This window comes from Diorhabda carinulata, chromosome 6 (assembly GCF_026250575.1).
Source record: "Diorhabda carinulata isolate Delta chromosome 6, icDioCari1.1, whole genome shotgun sequence".
NCBI lineage: Eukaryota > Metazoa > Arthropoda > Insecta > Coleoptera > Chrysomelidae > Diorhabda > Diorhabda carinulata.
The window spans coordinates 9,338,145-9,358,470 of NC_079465.1; the positions used below are offsets into that span (position 1 = coordinate 9,338,145).

The following is a 20,326-nucleotide window of genomic DNA, read 5'->3' on the forward strand; positions in this document are numbered from 1 at the left end:
ATACTCAAAATGATTTTTTATAGCCTCTCCCGTACAAAGTTTCAATTGTAAAATAGATTCGATTGCTCAATGGTTCATGAAAGCGGCTTAAATTTTATGGTGGATAAATGTAATCTTATTAGGAACGTGAGTAAAAACGTTGAAAGAAAATTATGAATATTTCCTGCTCACAAAACTAAAACGGATAGAAAGTTTTTTCTTCAAAATCATACTTTACGTAAAACGCATTAAAAAATACAAACGGTCTTTAAAAATAATTTAAATGATAAATACTGATGATAACAAAGTTTAAAAATTATTTGATATATACAGTGAACTCGCTAAGAATAGGATAAAATTTAAAATATTGCAAGTATTACTATGTTTATACAGTCTTGAGTTTTTAAAGATTTTTTCAGGCATTGTAACAGTTTTTTAACAACTTTACCTTCATCACATTGTACATGAATTTTAACTTTATTCAATAGCGGATTTTTCAACTAAATATCATAAAGGGATATAACTGAATTTCGTTCACATTTCTGTAACTATATGTTTACAGAATAATTTAAACTTATCAATATCAGATTCTTTTACTTATATCATTGTTAAAGACCCATTGAAAAAAGTATGTGTTATGTATACAGTGAGCTCGCGAAGAATAGTCTAAAATTTCAGACTTAATGGTATTATTATGTAAATTTACTCTTTGCTTAATAACTTTTTAATAATTACCTGAAAAATCCGCTAATCAATAAAATGAAAATTGTTGTAATGACTGAAAAAATATTTCCTTGAAATATGTGGATTGTCATCTCCCTAAGTCATAAGATCAGAAATGCTAGTGAATTCAATGTAACATATAATCATATGAATATATTGTTGTCAAAGTAGATCTCAAAGTACACAAACATTTACCAGTTATATTAATAATATAAATGATAATACTAGAAAATGAAGAAAACCCGACGGAAGTGGAATGTAATGACATAATGAACAAAATATTGACAACAACAATAACTGGAAGACTGAAAAAGGTAGTGGAATCAGAAACAGGGGAGTATCGGAAAGGTTTCAAACAAGGAAAATCAAGAGTAGATGCCATACATACTATAAAACAAGTGATCGAAAAAAACTATGAGTACAACATTAGTATGCAAATGATATTCATCGACGTCAAAGCACTCGACAATTTGAAAAGGAGGACAATAATAAATGTCATGGAAAAAATGATAGTACCTCAAAAGCTATTACGATTGGTAAAACTGACTATGCTAAATTCTACGGCAGGGGTAATAACAAAAAACGGACCATCTGAGGAATTTGAAATGAATGCTGGGGTAGGGTGATGAACTCTCAGCGGTGTTGTTTAGCACTGCAGTTGAAGGGACTGTGTGATTAATAAATCAAAACATATGCTGATGATTTAACTGTAATAGCAAAGGACCAAAAAAGTTTTAAGAGTACAATAGAAAAAATTGTGAGAGAGGCAGGAAAATAAGGATTGGGAATGAATCAGAGAAAAACAAATTATATGGAAATTAAAAAATGAAGGGAGTTCACAAACAAGAAACTATAAAGATAAGTGACCTCATCTTCGGAGTAGTCGATACTTTTAAGCTCCTGAGAAAAATGATAAGCAACAAAAATGGCACAAAAATAATAAGTACAAAATTATAATGCAGAGCAATAGAATAAGCCGAGCAATCAATCTACAAGACTGCGATAATATGAACTATATTTACAAAATTATATATTACACAATACTTGGAGAACAGAATAAATGGTCACAAATACACCAAAAATGCATCGACTGCTCTTCACAAACATGAAAAAAATGAACATCATGAATTTAATTAAATAAAAAAACAAAAATCTTAGCTCAACACACGTACCACCAAAAATTATTAATCAAAGTAATGATATACATAAAACAAGATAAGTGTATTGTGCATGTTAAACAAGATATAAAAAACCTCAGCCAAATTTACCATAAATTGATCAATTAGTTCAATCTACGTTGTATAATATCGTTCTATTGAAATTTCGAGGTAAATACATTTATTCTAATACTATGATTCTAATTACGTTCTTAAAATATCTACCAATATATTTTTATCTATTCTACAAATATTTTAATCATTATAAATCAATTATTTTTTTTTTGAAAATGCTCCCAAGGAAGAGGCGAAACTTTAAGTTATACATTTCTAACATAAAAATGTGATATTTCATCGAAGTTTGATTATTTCAATCAAACGCTATATATATATATATATATATATATATATATATATATATATATATATACATATGCATCTAAATGTTCTTTAGGTCTCTTCTGTTTTTTCTGATAATTTTTAAAAGAAAGATAAATTTTGACGTTTCCACTTTTCTTTATCAAAATATGATATTGACACTGATAATTTGCTTATTTATATTGATCTATAGATCACCTCCATCATGAATATCAAAATAAGGATAAAATCAACTCAGATTTTAATAAGAAAAATCAATTTTTCTTTAGTCCCTACATCCCGAATGTATAGTAGTAATGAATTAAATTATGTGTAGTTTTATTCTACTAATTGTGACGCTGTCTACATATGGCAAACATCTCAGTATTTAGAAAATAGACTAAGAGATCATCAATACGATAAAATAAATAGAAATGCTTCAACGATCCATGAAATATTAAAAAAAAAACATAAATTCAAATATAAAGATTCAAAAATTCTTGAAACGGAATCTAATACAAGAAAAAGGGAATTTTTAGAAATGGTTTACATTCATATGAATTAAAAAGCTATAAATGATTAAAAAGATCTAAATAAATTAAAATTTATCTAAATTGAGTAAACTTTATAGTTCTATTTTGTAAATTCTAATAAAACTACAAATAATTTAATTGATTACTGCTATATATTTGATATGTGGGACCAAGGAAAAATTAATTTTTCTTATTAGAACAAAGTTGATTTTATTCTTATTTTAATATTTATGATGAAGGTGATCTATGAATCAATATAAATAAGCAATATTATATTTGATTAAGACTTAAAGAAAAGTCGAAACGTCAAAATTTATATTTCTTTTAAAAATTATCAAAAAAACTAATTTTAAAATAGAAAATACCTAAAATCAAAAACATTTAGATGCATTAATATAACAAAAGCTCTAAGAATTAAGAATTTAAAGAAATATATATATATATATATATATATATATATATATATATTTATTTATTTATTTATTATATATAAATATATCTATGTTGTATTTATTATATATAATCGAATAATCATAATAATTATTCACTTGAAAGCTCAAGTTTTTGAACGTGCGACTGTTGATATAAAATTAAATTCGATCATAACTCGTATAATTAAAAATGCAATTTTCAGTTTAAATAAAAATACTTTCTATTGTTATGAATCAAAAATGTATTTATTAGCTTCGCGTTAAAAATATCAGCGCGCGTAACCAATGCAAACACCCTGTATTATGAGAATCTGGCATCGCCACTACATTATCGAACTGGTAGACCGCCAATAAAAAGATCCTCACGCACTGAGGCACACATATATAGGGCCGTCTTACGCTTTCAAACTGTAGTGCATGTTAAACACACATCTTACAAAGCCTAGAGAAGGTGCGCGGGCCAGTTATACATTCATCTACCGGCGAAATACAAATTTCGAAAACCCCATGACTGAAGAAAACATAGAGTGACAAATTTAACGAGATTGTGATGCCTTTGTGATCTAAAAGAAATCGAAGAGTCGAATGTGATCTATCAAAAGTAAATAAAATTTTCAGTATTGTTTTGCGAAACGATGTTAAGTGATAGAAAAGTGAAAATGAAAAATGTGATAACGCGTTTTGGTTTTTGAACATTATTTTTTTTTCGTATTGTGATCAAATTTTTGAATCCGGACTTTTGTGATAAATTTCGACTTATTTGTGATATTACCAGACTGACTATAATTTAAAGGAAAAAATGATAGGAAACACATTCAATTTCAACTCAAACATACTAGTAAATATAAAAAAAATGTTCAACACAAGAACTTTTTTGACGTATTTCATTCTAGTGTTACTTATACCATTTACGGTAACAGACAAACATAATAGGTCGAACAATGTACAAAAACGGCCTGATGAGGCCAGACATACCGGAGGCTGTCATAGTTGTCGAATGAGAGAAGAAATTAAACAAAGAAACTTAATGATAATTAAAGACGAAATTCTAAGGCGGATGGGCTTTGAAGAAGCTCCAAATATAACAGGAAAGTCTCTTCCTTCAGTCCCTTCTGAATTCTTGATGAAGTTTGAAGAAGAAAACGGAGGTATGCAAAGCGATCAGCCTCAATTTCAAAGCGGTTACACTGTTACCGAGGAGGAGGACGACTATCATGTGAAAACAGAAAAAATTTTAGGTTTTGCACAACCATGTAAGTTTTTCAAATATACTTATCCTACATTGCCACTATAAAAAAAATAAATTTCATACCTACATTCGTGATGTGTTTCAAGTTATTTAAATATAGCATGAATTTCATCTCATTTGAGGTAAAGAAGGCTTTATTTATCCATATTAAGTTAGCTGAACGGTATGATTCTCGTGGATAGCAATATAGTTATTCACCTAACAAACAATTATGTTATCTTTAAAATGCTCCATATGAAAATCAAATAACTAACATCGCATATTTTACAATCTTTCTTGTGAATAGATTACTTAGGCATAAAACTGAAATGAAGTGATTATAATTGTTGATTTTCTACAAACACATCCAGAAATTATTATATTCAATACAATCTATATGATAAAATAAAACATATAGGCCACAACATCCACGTATAATGATAAAAATAAGCACAAAACTACTGTTACTTTAGCTAAGAATAGCCATGAAAACTTTATGTACATTCCTTGAGTATTGATAACCTACTTAACCTGACCCTTCAAGTTAAATGATTATGATAATTGTTCCTTAAAAATATCAAATTTTTATGTAGTATTTCGTTATTTTGTTATTATCTTTAGATCGAAATTTAAAGATCCAATATTTAGTGACTTTAGTTCAATCGTACAGGAATATTTATTCTATAAGCTAATATTCAACAAGATTGATATTAATAATTAATATATTAATAATTCATTTTTTTTTCTCTTTGTAGATAAAAAAAAATCGGAACATTTTCGCGTACTCATAAAATTATAACTTTGATATATATAATTCTCCTGTTTCAATTGATTTAATCATCAGTTTAAAATTTTTTACTACAATAATTGATTGTGATGATTCACAACGTAATCACAAAATGACTTAATTCAATAGATGCGTTTACGGCTCCTATTTAAATGGATGGATTATTTTTAAATTCATACTATTCATGTTGAAAATACAATTAATGCTATACTGAAAACCTGGTTTAACTGACTTAAAATTGCAACAATATTTTTGTTAGTTTAAGAATCATGGGATTTTGCCTTGAACTTTATTTGTGTTTATAACTTAAAAGCAATGAACTAGATTTTTCAAATCGTATAAAATTGTTACTATGTACTTTAATTTTATTCTAATGTACTCATTAAGTGGGACTAACTTTGCTTATATTAGTATGAAAACATAAATATGATGAATATTTAAAAAAATATAAATCACAAATGTATGAAGTTTCGCTGTAATTAAATAATAAATTGAAATATTGTTTATTCAGACGGGAAAATAAACGCTTGTGCATTGATAACAATAAGGAAAATAAACTTTTTTTCCATTTTACTACGGCACCGTCTACAACAATTATTTACAATGTGTAGGTACCACTATACACATATACAAGATAATCCAAACTTGTTCAAAGCTAGTGATGTTTTAAAGTTATCCATTGTTTACTTTGAGGTAACTACCATAGAGGTGACAGCAACTGTTCCTGAAATTTCTTACTCTAAAATTTTATTTGATATCGAAATTTCATTATTTGAACAATCCTAAACAAATATTTTGGACATAATCAAAGATTGCCACTTCATTTTGCTTCAGTACACCTAAAGGGTATTTCTAAATTCATGCGACAAAAATCGAGACCGGATTGCATACACATAGGGTGGCGATTTAGATTGAATTTTTTTCCAAGAACAGATCAAATGATTTCGATTTATTGAAAAATGAAATAGTTTTGAAATAGCAAATTACGTAAATTAATTTTTCCAAAACGCAAAATGAGTAGGTTACATCACTTAATATTGTTACAAACATTTTATGGAAAATGGCAAAATATATCCCGGAAAATATTCCATTAGTATACTTTAATTTAAATAGAAAGAACTGTATGCAACTTTTATACAATAACTATAATGTACTCGTATGAAATAAGACACGAAGACAATACATTATGAACTTCAATATTTGAAAAACTAACAAGAGAAATTAACATGTTAGATGATACTTTAACAACATACTGAATATTTTTCGGAATCTACGGGATGAGTTATATCAAAAAATACAAAAAGGTTACATACCATATAAATTAATCTTCTTCAAAGTACTGCCTGTTGCTTGCAATACACTTAAACCAACGTTGAACAAATTTCAAGAAAAAGCAATCAGAATATCTTCTTTCTAGTATGTTCTGGCCTGTTCAATGTTAGAATTGTAATTCTCTCTCAGACACATTTTAATTTTGGGGAAGTATAGTGGTTCTATATAAAAAAATATAAAAAACATTAATATGACCAGTGATTGTGCACGTCATGGAAACAACTGTCATAAATAAAAGGAAGAAGAACAGGAGATTGGGAGAGAAGACTGAAGAAAAATAAAGAAATAGAAGAAGAACTGGAAAGAGAAAATAGATAAGGTATGTGAAAGCACAAAGATTAAATTGGACAGGACACATGAGAAGGAAACCTACAGAAATGGTTAGGAGGATAACACAATGGATGCCTCTATGGCCAAGAGGAGGACCAAGGAAATACCTGGAGAAACCAAACGGAAGAAGATACCAGAATCCTAGAAATAGTAGACTAGAAAGCCAAATGCAAAAGAGATAAGAATGGAGACAGCCTAGAAACTAAGCTAGCACCAACAAAAAACTATAAAAAAAGAATAAGGGTAGTAATCCACCCCAATAAAGAAATATGTAGGCGCCTCAAGCGCCAGCCATAATCCAAGATATTAAACGGTATGATGATGACGATGGAGATAGTGGTTCTTTACTTATTTGAAGGAGCGATAATTACAATAGAATTGAAAAAAACAAGATTCCGCAGTCTTTAGCAGCGACCCGCTGTAAGAATAGCTAAATTAGACTAAGATATTCAAAAAATTTATAGTTGTTATTCGATAGATACTTCGAATATGAATTCAATTCTTTCTTCTCATCAATAACTTTTGTTATATAGAAAACATAGAATTATCCGCTTTCAAATTTTATAAGACGCATTACATCCAATAAATAATGCATGTGTAGATTATTACTTCATTCCTTTAATTCAACTTCGTAGGCGTTCTTTCAATATTTCTTCTTTACAATATAATTTATTATATAATTTTCCACTAGATATTAAAAAACTTATCAACATATTAATTTATTAAATTTGAAAAGTAAGACTCTTCGTAACTACAATCGTCAACAATTCTTTGTTACTGGCAGTATGGAAATATCAAAAATAAAAAATATTTAACACCAATTCAAAGACATTATGTATCATGTGCTTTAACAGTTATTTCTAACGCAAAACATAAAATACAAACAACCAGTGACAAACCAATAAAAACAAAATATTTTTGCATAGTCCAAATTCAGAAACAAATTCAAAAACTTATAAATAATAAAATAATAAAACTCACCATATCTCCTTATTCAGCACCTGTGAGGATAATAAAAAAGCAGATGCATCAGATAAAAAAAAATCAGATAAGTTTTAGATTGCCGGCAAATTGAACGACCACTCCGTAGACAATCTAGGAAGATACACTTATTTCACAACATTGGATTTAGAACAAGGATTCACAAAATTAGATTTAGCACAAAGAGGACTTAACCAATTATACATTTTCTTTCTTTCGAAATATGTTTTCAATCACCACCGCACCCAGAGTATAAACTATTGATGGTTTTAATTCTCATTTGCAGCCTAACCACTTCTATAGGATTTAACACACAATAACAAGGAGACAGACATTCAAGATTCTTGCCACTAAATAACCAATATAATCGTTTCTCAAATTATAACTTTTTTGTGAAACTTTTTGTAAGAATATTTATTTTCTTAACTTTCATCAATGTTTATATCTTATTTTCTTTGGAACTGGTATTGGGAATTTTGTATTCGGGAATTAAAGGTGCGTTATATATAACTATGACTGAATTTGGTAGAATATTTGGCTAATCCCGTGGAGCATTTTTCAAATAATGCCGTAATGCTTTTTCATTTTACTGTATAATCTGAAATATCTCCCACTTGTATAACGCATTTCATGATCCATGTTTTCAACTTTGGTACTAAAATATATACAAAATAACCGTTTAATATTGGACACTTCTTAATTTGGAAAACTGAGAAATTACTCACTTTAAACAATTTTAAGTGATATAATATACATTTTTTGAGGATTTACTTTGGTTTCTTTGGTAATCTCCACTCGACTGCGACTTATTCTGTGTAAAAGATATAAAAATAACCATTCTTTTATCAAAATAAACAGAAGGTCATAAAATACGAATAAAATACGAATACGAATAATTTATCGAAAATGTGTTTATTGGTAATAGTCGAGAATCGGTTAGTCTACGTTTTTTTTGAAATATTAGATAGATACACTTTGAAAAACAATAAAATATTGTTAGATTTCCACTCTCAACTAGTATACCCGTCAATCACAATTTTTTTTATATTTTTTACATGTCTGAATATACATGGAAATTCGTAAACATCTGATGAAGAAATAGATTAGAGTGAAATAGGATTAGAAACTCAAATGAGAAAGTAACGAATAGATCATAAAAATACCTTCAATGTGAAGAACAAATTTGACTGCTCAACTTTCCTGTGATCAGTTTTCTCCTATACTAACAATTAGTAATACACTAGATTGTATTGCATGATTCGTTACTTAAAAAAGTTTTTCACGACGATGACTGAACGGATATATATTTTTATAATAGTGGGAGAGAACGATTTTTGATAATAATCGAATCAGCAATGACTATATATCCTAATAAAAGTTAGTTTGGTAGTTCTAATCATTAGCAGAAGATATTTTGAGTGGTTTGTCCATATTTTAAATCATTATTTCCTCTAAACTTTTTCACTTACTTAATCCTTATACTCTCTACCTTTACAGGTATGGGTATTAGAAAATTCCTCCAAGTCTTGTATCCCTGATTCATGTCTTTATTTCAATTTCATTGGGTAACTCTCTTTTTCAGAAGTATCCCCCTAGATATTTCTCAAATTTATAAGATTTTGTTATAATTAAGCTCAAATAGTAACTTTTGCACTTGTTTCATATTTTCTATGTATATTTTATGCGTTTTTCGTTTCTTCTCTACTAGCATAACCTTTGCTTTATTGTTTGTTTATCCTTTTATTAATATTTTGTGACGCTTTTGTGTATACTTCCAGATTTTCTCAGCAGGTTTTTATCACAACCATTGAAACACATAAAAGAATTTGCCCAGTATCCTATTTTATATTGCTTACCTTTTTTATTTCTTCTTCAATTGCTTTGTTTTGCTCCTAATGTGGTAACAATTTGCTCTGGTTCCTCAAGTCTTACACGATTATTTTTATGTTTAGAAGATGGCAATATCTTAGAGCTCTGCATATTTTCTGTTTTTTGCTAGTCAAAGGCTTTCATCAGGTCTATAAATAGCAGTGACGTACGTATTGACACTGCATTAGTACTTTTATTGTGCCATTCTCAATTATTTCCTCCTATAGAGTGAAATTAATTCATATAAATTATCCCCATTTCTTAAGTATTATGTCTTCGTGTTTTTTTAAAGTTTTATTGACTTTCTCTTTGATCATTTTGTCCACTTTAAGTATTTCCATCTTCATCTATCATTTCAAAGCGTTTTCTTAGTAGTCCCTTTATCTTCACAAATCATTTTATGTAAAAAAGTAAAATTTATTCTGGAAAAGAACTGTATACAACTTTTATACAATAGCCATAATGCATTCGTATGAAAAACGACACGAAGAGAATGCATTATAACTAATATTTCGAAAACTGACAATAAAAATCGAATCACTAACATGTAACAATACTTTATTAAAACACTGTATTTCTTTGTCTAACCCTTCAAAAAAAATTCGTAATAGTCCTTTCTTCTTCAGAGGATTTTATCTTCGTTATTTATAAACGTTTCATTGATATTTTTTTTTGAATGTCATTTCTCTCTTACCTCGTCTCATATGTTTTAGCGAAAAATAATTTATATTTTTTCATCCAAAGCACTTTTCATTCTCTTCGACTACCACTTAGTCTTCCTGCTTTTGAAGCTTCTTAATTTTTTCTTTTTTTGTTTTTTCAGCTTTTCGCTTTAAGCATCTTAATGTTTTTTATTAATTTCTTTGTGTTTAAATTTGTAATATTTCATTTTGTAGTTTCTTACTCTCCTCTTGTATCTTTTCATTTGTTCCATTTTCATTTTTATTTTCTTAAAAACTCTTAACTAATAATCTAAATTGAGAAGAAAAAGAGTATTTATTCAAGGATAATCGTGCCACAGATATTGGATCTTATTCTTTTATCTATTATATCTATACTATCACCTTTGTTGATATTTATTTGATTTTTTAGCTCCCAATTTCAATTTAATCAAGTTAGTTTTGAGAGTAGACAGATGTACAGATTTAATGTAGCAATTGTCAGGTAAATTGAAATACTATTCTGCTTATTTGTACAATTTAGAATGTATCTCAGATATAAAATTGATTAGATATTCCAACAAGGTTTGAGAAATTAATATCTTAAAACTTGAATTTTATTTAATTTTGACAACTAACATCTTGCAATACTCTTAATATATCACATTAATGCTAATATTCTGAATATCATCATATGGTTATGGTACAGTTTGAAGAAATTCGAATTTCCTATCCAACTAAGATTATAAGGAACGAATAAAATACAAAATATATACACTGTATCATTAATGGTAGTGGTAGCAACGAAACTACGCTAGGAGGTGTTTTTATTATCATTTTAACTACTGATAATTATATAATATTTCACCATTTGGGCTCCGATCAGTCATGTGAACTACACTATCACTCAAAAATTATGACCCCTGATAAGGTATTTGAGGCCAATAAAGCCTTTTGAAATGAGTTTTGATTCTGTTAGTCGGCCTTTACTCAGTAATTAAAACAATGTATACTCATTGACGTTTTTTAAGGCTTTATGTTGTCGAAAATTAGGAAAATATATGTATGGTTTGCACATACCTTTCTTATGAGAAACCGGTTCTTAATCATTCCCTATAACGCCATAAAAATATTACTCCAGCGATGTTCCCGTATTTTAACTATGAAGAAGAAGGCCAATAAACAGATTAAAAAGAAAAAAGTAGGTTAAGGCATATCTGCTGAAGGCAGAGGCTGAAGATTTAAGACAATTATATAAAAAACCAAAAACAGATCCAGTGAAAACTACACACAACCTTGTAAAGAATATTTAAAATATGTAACAAACTCTACCTCACAATAATTCCTGTAGAAAAATTTTTTGCAATTAATATATAGAAAGTTTTAGACACAAATAGTTACTCCATATTTAAAAAATTGATTTCGTGATCTACTGACTGTTATTAATTTTTATAATAGTTATTACATTAGACTCACAACTACAAATTACAAAAAAATTGAAAGTGTGCAAATTTTGAATGTAATCTATATTAAGCACACAGCACGCGTCAAGACGACATACGACATCTTCGACATTTTTCGTATAATTGTAATCTTGTTTATTGAAGTTAGCTTGTAGCGAAAACATATACAGATAATCATCAATTAATTACCAAAGGCAGGTACTGAGGCGACGTACCATCTTGCAGAGAAATTCTTTTCATACCGTTGGAACATGAACCAAAACCAGATATCACAAAAAATTAGAGTAGTCGTGTAACATTTGTATCATCACATGTAGATTAACATGGGTGAACATGTCAGCATATAATGGGTGGAATAACATCTCGTTAGCTAAGTTGACTCGTATACTAAGATCTGTTGGCTTTACATTACGTAACAATTAGAAACGATAAGGATGTAATTGAAAGCATCTTCGTAAAATTATCCAACTATTTGTTACAGACGCTAATTCAAGACTAGCTTTCTAAATAGATTGCTTGGGCTTCGCGCGAACAACCCTCGCAGTCGTTCAACGTTATTACTAGTATATTCATAATGATGATATCATCTACGATTGTTATTAATGTATCACAATTCCACAATATGGAAAGCACGTTGTAGAGAAACTATAAATTTCGTCTATATACACTGTGTTCCACAGAAAGCTCCATATTTATGTTTGTAAGTATGTATAAATCAGGGTTTATATACACTGCAAACCAAAGGATGTATTGAATTTCCTTTTCTAATAATCCCATCCATTTCAAATAGTAAAAATAGTTCATAATGTAATAGCTGCCAAAGATCTTCAATTTATACGCTACCAGGTGTATTGCTATGGACTTTTTTAGTCTCTCATACTGAAATATTTTGGAATAAATTCCATCCTTTATGAAGTAGAATCTACACTTTGCATCAACTGTTAAACATGATCTCCTCAAATATTCATTGAAGCGGCAAAAACCGAACAAAATTTTTATCAATGTTCTCTTTGCTTATATTCGCTACTAGAGCTTTGTAGCAGATGGCGACGGAAACTCATTTATACTAATAACAATAACAATACTGTTTTGTTTGATATATCATTTAAAACTCTTGAGTTAATGTAAGAAATATAATAAAGTGGTAGAGTTATTATGAAACAGTGTGAATATTTGTCAATATACACATAACCCCTATAGTTACAATTTATAATTATAAACTACTGTATGGATATTTTATTGTTTAACCTAAGCTATAAGTGTGTTTCTAGTTTTATTATAGTTGTCATTAATTGTTTTCTTCTTATTTTAATCGCAGATGACTCTTTATTGAAATATGTCGATTTATCTCACTCACATTTTGTTTTTTAAGAGTGAATCAACTACAGAAACTATTTTAAATTTATTCATCTTGTACCTTCATACTTATGGTAGAGAAAATGCTGACTGTTATGAAGCTACTGGTTGATTACCATATCGTAATTATTGGAACAAAAAATGTTCAACCCTTTCGGGTTCAACAACCAAAAGCGTCAGTTACCTGAACAAAAGACCATCCCAGCTGGGTACCTGATATTTTTTATCTTTTATTCGTCCTTTGTAGATAGTTTAAAAACATCAGGCATGGATAGTTTCTACGTAATTGATTTACAAATAACTTTTAACACCATTAGAAAAGGTGCAAGCCACAGGATATACAGAATTCTGGTGTTGTATTAACTTTTTTATTTTTATTGCACGTAGCTAGTACCTGAAAAATTTTGCAGCTTTAATCTACCTATAATATTATTTATATTTAAAATACTTACAATCCCAACTGAATTAAATAGAATGATATTTTTTTTCAACTACATTCCGCATCTGCCCATTCATATTATTCAGATTATATTGGTTAGTTACTTTTATACCCGTAACTAACCCTGCGCAATTGATTAGCTCTCAAATATTCCCCCAGAACTCAAATTATTTCTAGTTGTGATCTGTGAAAGTCTTCATGTTGGCAATTTGTTGACAACGTTAATTCAGTGTTTTGTTCAAATAACTCTAATAATCGATAACTTTTAATAAGATCCGAAATATTCAGCGATATCCTAAAGTTAACTTCATTTAGATTTAATTTAGATTTTAACTTCATTTGGAGATATTTGGCATACATAGTTTCAACCTCATTTACGTGGAAACTATATTTCCATATGAAAATGATTCTGAATTTTTTATTGGAATTTCCTCGAACAGAGTTGAACAATAGCGAAGCAGAATGTTGAACTTAGATAGGTTAACTTGATTCTCTGAAGACGATAACTTTGTTATCGAAACACGCGTTAGATAATAGGTGAATATTGGTGTAGTTGTAGTGTACACAGTGTCAATACCACTAAAAGTTCCAGAAATTTAAACTCAGATAATCGTATCGAAATATTTAGATGAAAATATTAGTGTTCTAGATACCTAGTAACCTACAAATACCAACTAGGTATATTAAGTTACTTTAGGTAACTCTCCGGTCAACTAATTTTGGAAATTTATATATGATTAATCTTTGTACAAAAATGAATTAGTGGATCTTACAGTGATGGCTTCCAAATTGATTTAAATTTTAAAGTTAAATAACTCTCAAAAATATATTTTAATTAATGAATACGTAGATATTTATATTTATATTTCCGATAAAAAGTATTTTTGATTAGTATTACGAAATCGACGAAATAATGAATATCATTGATATGTAAAAATTCATAATTTCATTGCATAGTGATTGAATATTCTATACAATCTCTCAAATAGTAACTAATATATAGGGTTTCAGAGTGAATGATATAAAGAAATAATTTATATATACCTAGATATAAATCAATATATAACGATTAATCCATTTTTAAACTATATATTATGTTTGTCATCAAACTAAATTGAACTACTTTTTTTATTTAAATAATTTGCAATATAAACTGCTCAACAAAAGTTAAGCAAATTCATAAGCTCTTATAACCTTCTAAATAATTTACCATTTTGGCAATTTAATATTCTTAGCGTTTTATAAAACTAATCGTGTGTCACAATAGAATTGCAATTTCATAAAAATAATTTACTGTTTTGTACAATTGTAATTTTATATGAAATTTAAGTTATTGCTTTTCTGTAACATCAATTATTGCTGAAAGAACGTCTCTATATACTTACTAATAAGCTTTTTGAAGTAGCTTTGGTCAATATGTCTCTAATATTAAGGTAAAATCTGCAAAAGGCTCTTTGTAACTGGCTGTCGTACATATCGACACAATGTTTTGCATCAATTTTTGGTAGAACGATATCCAGTTCAAATAGATCGTTTCTAGCAGCAGTTTCATGTACACGTTCAATGCCTTAGTTCAATAGTATCGGACAATAACGATGAATCTTCAATAATGAGAAAATGATGAGGATTTACAACGTTTGAGTTAGTATTTAAGTTGTTTTAGAGCTCTGAATAAACAAAAAAAAATGATCAGTAAAAATGTTAACTGTCTTTATTTTACCGCCGCTTCTGTAACAACGACTTGATAAAGCGTGCCTGCAGGCTTAGCAGTGTAGCCGTGGTCTTGGTTTGTATAGGGGCTGTTTTTTTTTGTTTTGCCGTAAAAATGATCCAATTAAAAATAGAGCAACGGATTGTTGTGAAATTTCACGTGAAATTTGGAAAAACTGTAACTAACATTTATGTAACAAATATATGCTAATGAATGTTTGCTTACGTGTTCTTGAGTGGTTTAAGCGTTTCCACGTCAAAAAGGATGAAAATATCGCTTGTCCTATCTGACTTCGAGTGCTGATTCTATACAAATTGACAAAAAATGTGATCGACAAATTTCACAAGTAAATTTCGACATGCGAAAAGTGTGTGCAAAAATGCCCGTCAAGAGTTTTCTAGTCAAGTACAACATTCCAGTGCTAGACCATCCACCATATTCGGATTTTGCACCGTGCTACTTCTACTTCTTTTCCTAAGGTCTGTATTAAAAGTAACAAGATTTGAATCTGTTGAAGCTATTGAAGTAGTAGAGGCGCACATCCTGAAGTAACTGGCAGAAAAAGACTTCTTGCTTTGCATCGAATTCGCAAGAAGCCATTTAGGGATAGAGGAGGGGTATATATTGAATGTTTTAATAAAGAAATATGCATAATATCAAAATAAAATATTTTCACCAGTATCGTGATTTAATAGCCGCACCTCGTAGATTAAGAATTATACAAACTTGATAGTTATTGTTCAAAGATCAAAAATCTATTGAACTATCCTTGCTTCCCTAAATCTTCACATAAGATGAGTAACCTATGCCGAAGTTCTTTATGCAATTAACTTTTTTACCTAAAAGAAAAGGGTACCCCTTTCAAAATTTTTTTAAAAATATAAACGAATTAGTTCCATAAATAATTGGTTAATTCCATTTCGTTTTTTTTTTCTATAAAAAAAATAAATAAGAAATGAGGATTCTTCAGAATATACATCACATAACTCTATTTTTTTAATCTCTAAACAAGCGTTTCAGGGAAGATGATCAATAATACTAAACATTAAATCATTTTTCGATTGTTCTACTTTGCTATTATCTTTCTTCTTCTTTCTTATTGTCGCTGCTTGTTCACAAAATATATATTGACATCGATTTTTTTCTCTTTTTTTCTGCAGGTAACAATATTTAGTTTTGAAATTCATGCACATTTATTCATTTTTCGTATCTTCTACTTCGCTATTATCTTTCTTCTTCTTTCCTATTGCCTTTTCAGACTATTCACAGAATATATTGCAATTGGATATTTTTCCTATTAGATCTTTGGATAAAACCTTTCAGGGTAGATAATCAATGGATCCTTATCCTTTTTTACGTCTTCTGAGATTTTTGGAATCCTCTCCTTTGCTATATATTTTTTCTTCTTTCCAATTTCTTCTGCATAGTCTCTGCAAATATGAGATGAAATTGAATTTTTATTTCATTGAATTTCTAATTGGGATAAAAAATCAATAATTCTTTTTTCCCTTTTCGTATCTGTGGGTAGTAATGCTTAGTTTCATATTCCCTTCACACTTTCACATTTTTCAAACTCTCTCCTAGATATATACATAGTTTTCTCAAAATATGTGGAAAAATATGGATTTTTATTCCTATATAATCTTTGATTAAGCATTTCAGGGAAGATAAATAATCAATACTTTCTTTTTCTTTTTTACGGGTAGCAATAATTCGCTTCAAATTTCCCACATATTTTCTCATTTTACGATATTATATTTCTTCTAATTTCCCATTACTTTCTCAGGTTCTTCAAAAAAAATGTAATAAAATTCTTTTTTAATTCCTATTGAATTTTCAAACCAACTATTTCTCGTTTCAATTTTTTACACATTCATTTATATTTCAAATAACCTTCTTTCCTATTTCTTCTTGAAATTTTCTTCAAAATTTCTTGAGATAAAACAGATTGTTCTTTAGGTAGCTACAGCTAGAAGTCAGCGTTGAATATACCACCCAAATGACGCTGTCTCAAACCAATGTTTTCTCCATTATTACCATTTGAACTGGTCGCTATCTAACTATATTATAGATAAAAATAATTGTTACTGTATACCCTCTGTAAATTCTTTCTCGTTAACAACCAATTCACGATATCAAAATGAACTTTCATCAGATTGGGTGCAATTGAATCCGCTCTTGTAAGATTGATGCTTTCTGCGAAAAAGAAAATTGAAAATAATACATGCTTATTCAGCAGTACGTTAAGAGAAAAGGCTATTACAAAAAATACAAAATATACGATCAATTATGATATTAAATAAATTATTGGGTAATGGGTAATAATTTTATTAGATTATGCAAATTGATATTTCAGAAATACATCCCGATATCATGGCAATTATCACATAGGTGCAAGAATTGTGTCTGACTAACACATACCATGATGTTCAATAACGCTTCCAATTATTTCTATTCTTTATTTGTAACTTCTTAAAATGGCTGTTTAAACGTCATATTTGTTGAATTTAAATTCAAATACGTATAATAATAGCTGGTTTTTAGTTATACATCTATGTATTAAGTGAAATAAGGGCATTGTATAAATATCATGAGGTACAATTTTGAACAGCACACCATTCTAGGCGAAAATTAATGCATCAATTCATTAATCGATCAATAATAACTAATAATTATATCATCTAAAATAATTACTATATAAACAAATGTAGAAGTAATGACTGACGCAAATTAATTGGACCATCTCAACACTTAATCATAATGATAAATATTTATCAATCCAATAAAATCTCTTATTCAATTGTTTTTTTAATATATTATCAATTAGGGAATGACAAAATAATTTATGACGTTAGTTCAATTTAGGTACACGTACACGTGTGGCAAAATAGGTCGCCTAGAATGCTTGTCTAACAATTTACGAAATTTACTTGCAACCCATAACAAAGGACTTTCTCAACAAGAAACTGCTCGAAATTTAAGTATTTCTGTGAAAAATACTATTCCACAATTACAAACATGGAAATCATCAAGCTTTTTCTAGAAAATTTATTGTAAAATGCAATTGCTACAAAAATTTCAAAACACTGGTCAAGAAAAATCAAAAAAATAGATATGGCAACACTTATCTCAAATATTCGAGCATTATCTCTATTTTGGTAAAAAGGAAACCACTTTTCGCGTAGAAACAGAGAAGTTATTCGGAGCAATGAATGTAATCAATACACGAATTATTAGAATGCCAATGGAAAAGTATCATAAGTATTGGATCAAAAGAAAGGTTAAGTTCCTCAAAATTTGAACTTATCGTTTTCACTGATTATACCAAGTGAGATTATACTCTATTTTCTTATTTCTTAGATCTTTTAATATGTTTATGTTTTCAAATCATCTTGATTTCAGGTCTCTTCTGATTTAAAATTAGTTTTATATGACTTGACACTGACAATCTCTATTTATAGTGATCAAGATTTTACTAGAAAAGTTATGGCCTTCAATCAATGAAATTCAGCTTCCTGGTGGGGGATTTATATTTCTATAGATAACCATAATGTGAAATTTGCAAACTATTCTATGTATCTCCTATCGAGTGCGTTTAACATCTTATGAAAAAAGCCCTGCGAATGACACCAGTTGACACAACTCCTGAATTGAAGGTTGAATATCAAGAATAATCAGATTATCTACAAACACGAACTTCAAAGTAGACAGGCTTGGAAGACGTGGGGTGAAGGACAGGATACCAAAGAGAGAGCTGCGGTGCTTCTATACATTGAATCAGAACCAAGAATCAGGATATATGGTCAAATTAAAGTAATTGTTGAATATACAGAGCGATTTGGCCAAAATATCGATGAAGTCAGAACAAAAAGATGATAATATTCAACAGAAGTGGGGAGCCACAACAGATAACTGTGTAACCGACAAAGAGATGTAGTTGAATAGTATCACACGAATTAACCCAGATTCGAGCGATATGTCGAGTGGAGGAAAGTGAACAGCTTCTTGACTTGCTGAGAGATGAACGTTTTCTTAGACATATTATTACTTGCGATGAAAAATGGATTTATCTAGATACCTCGAACGTAGAGAATCAATGATTAGACTAAGGACAATTACCAGAGTCCATCGCAAAGAGAGGTCGATTCGATCGGAAAGTCTTGTCAGTTAGGTGGAATTATCACAATTTAGTTTACTTTGAAAAAATTACAGATGGTCGAGATGGCAATACCAAGGTATATACTGGAAAGTTGATGCGAATGTATGGGGTTTTATTGGAGAAATATATAGGTTTAGTTAACTAAAAGTGGGTTCTCTTACAACAAGATAATGCTAAACCACATGTTACGCGGATCGAAGAACTTGATGATATTGAACATCTACCGTATCCAGCATTTATTCCAGAGCTTGCACCATCAGATTATTATTTATTCAGACCCATGCTGAAATTTTTAAGTGGGGAATCCAATTTTCATGAATCTAAGCCAAAACATGGTTTAACCAAAGTTATAAGGAGCTTTCTATAAGTAGAATACGAGATACTCCGTTCTTTCCATTTTAAATTTTAAGGGTAATATCTACCCTTCTTAGGAGAATACAATACGAATATTATAAACCCTCAATTAAATTCTATTATTTGATAATAAAATCGATATACCTTTTTGATTTCTAATGTTATTAATTAGAAGTAAAGTATTGAGATTGAAGATTAAGTTTTTAAATTGACGTTTACCACAATTGATTATTCATTTATCAATGATGCACTTGTCTTTAATATATAAATATTCGAAAATTCTCAATTTATTACTATGAGAATTTAACCGTTTAAACAGCGTTATAAATTTATCTTGTTACACGTGCTTCAACTTATCTTTATTAAATAAACATTTTATCAAATACCAGAAGTGTACATAGAATTTCGCCAATATAGGTTAACATTTAATCTCTTCATGTATATATTTAATGAAGGCAAGATTTTCATTATCGACATT

The 20,326-nt window shown here is 28.9% G+C and overlaps 1 protein-coding gene across 1 annotated transcript in view; it reads left to right on the top strand.

The window, feature by feature from the left end:
- Window positions 1-3,590: 3,590 nt before the first annotated feature.
- The window catches only part of LOC130895276 (growth/differentiation factor 8), a 72,913-nt gene continuing 56,177 nt past the window's right edge, over window positions 3,591-20,326 (top strand). The window contains exon 1 of the mRNA XM_057802499.1: window positions 3,591-4,433. Coding sequence (XP_057658482.1) covers window positions 3,980-4,433 — 454 coding nt within the window. The 5' untranslated portion in view covers window positions 3,591-3,979. The remainder of the gene's footprint in view (window positions 4,434-20,326) is intronic.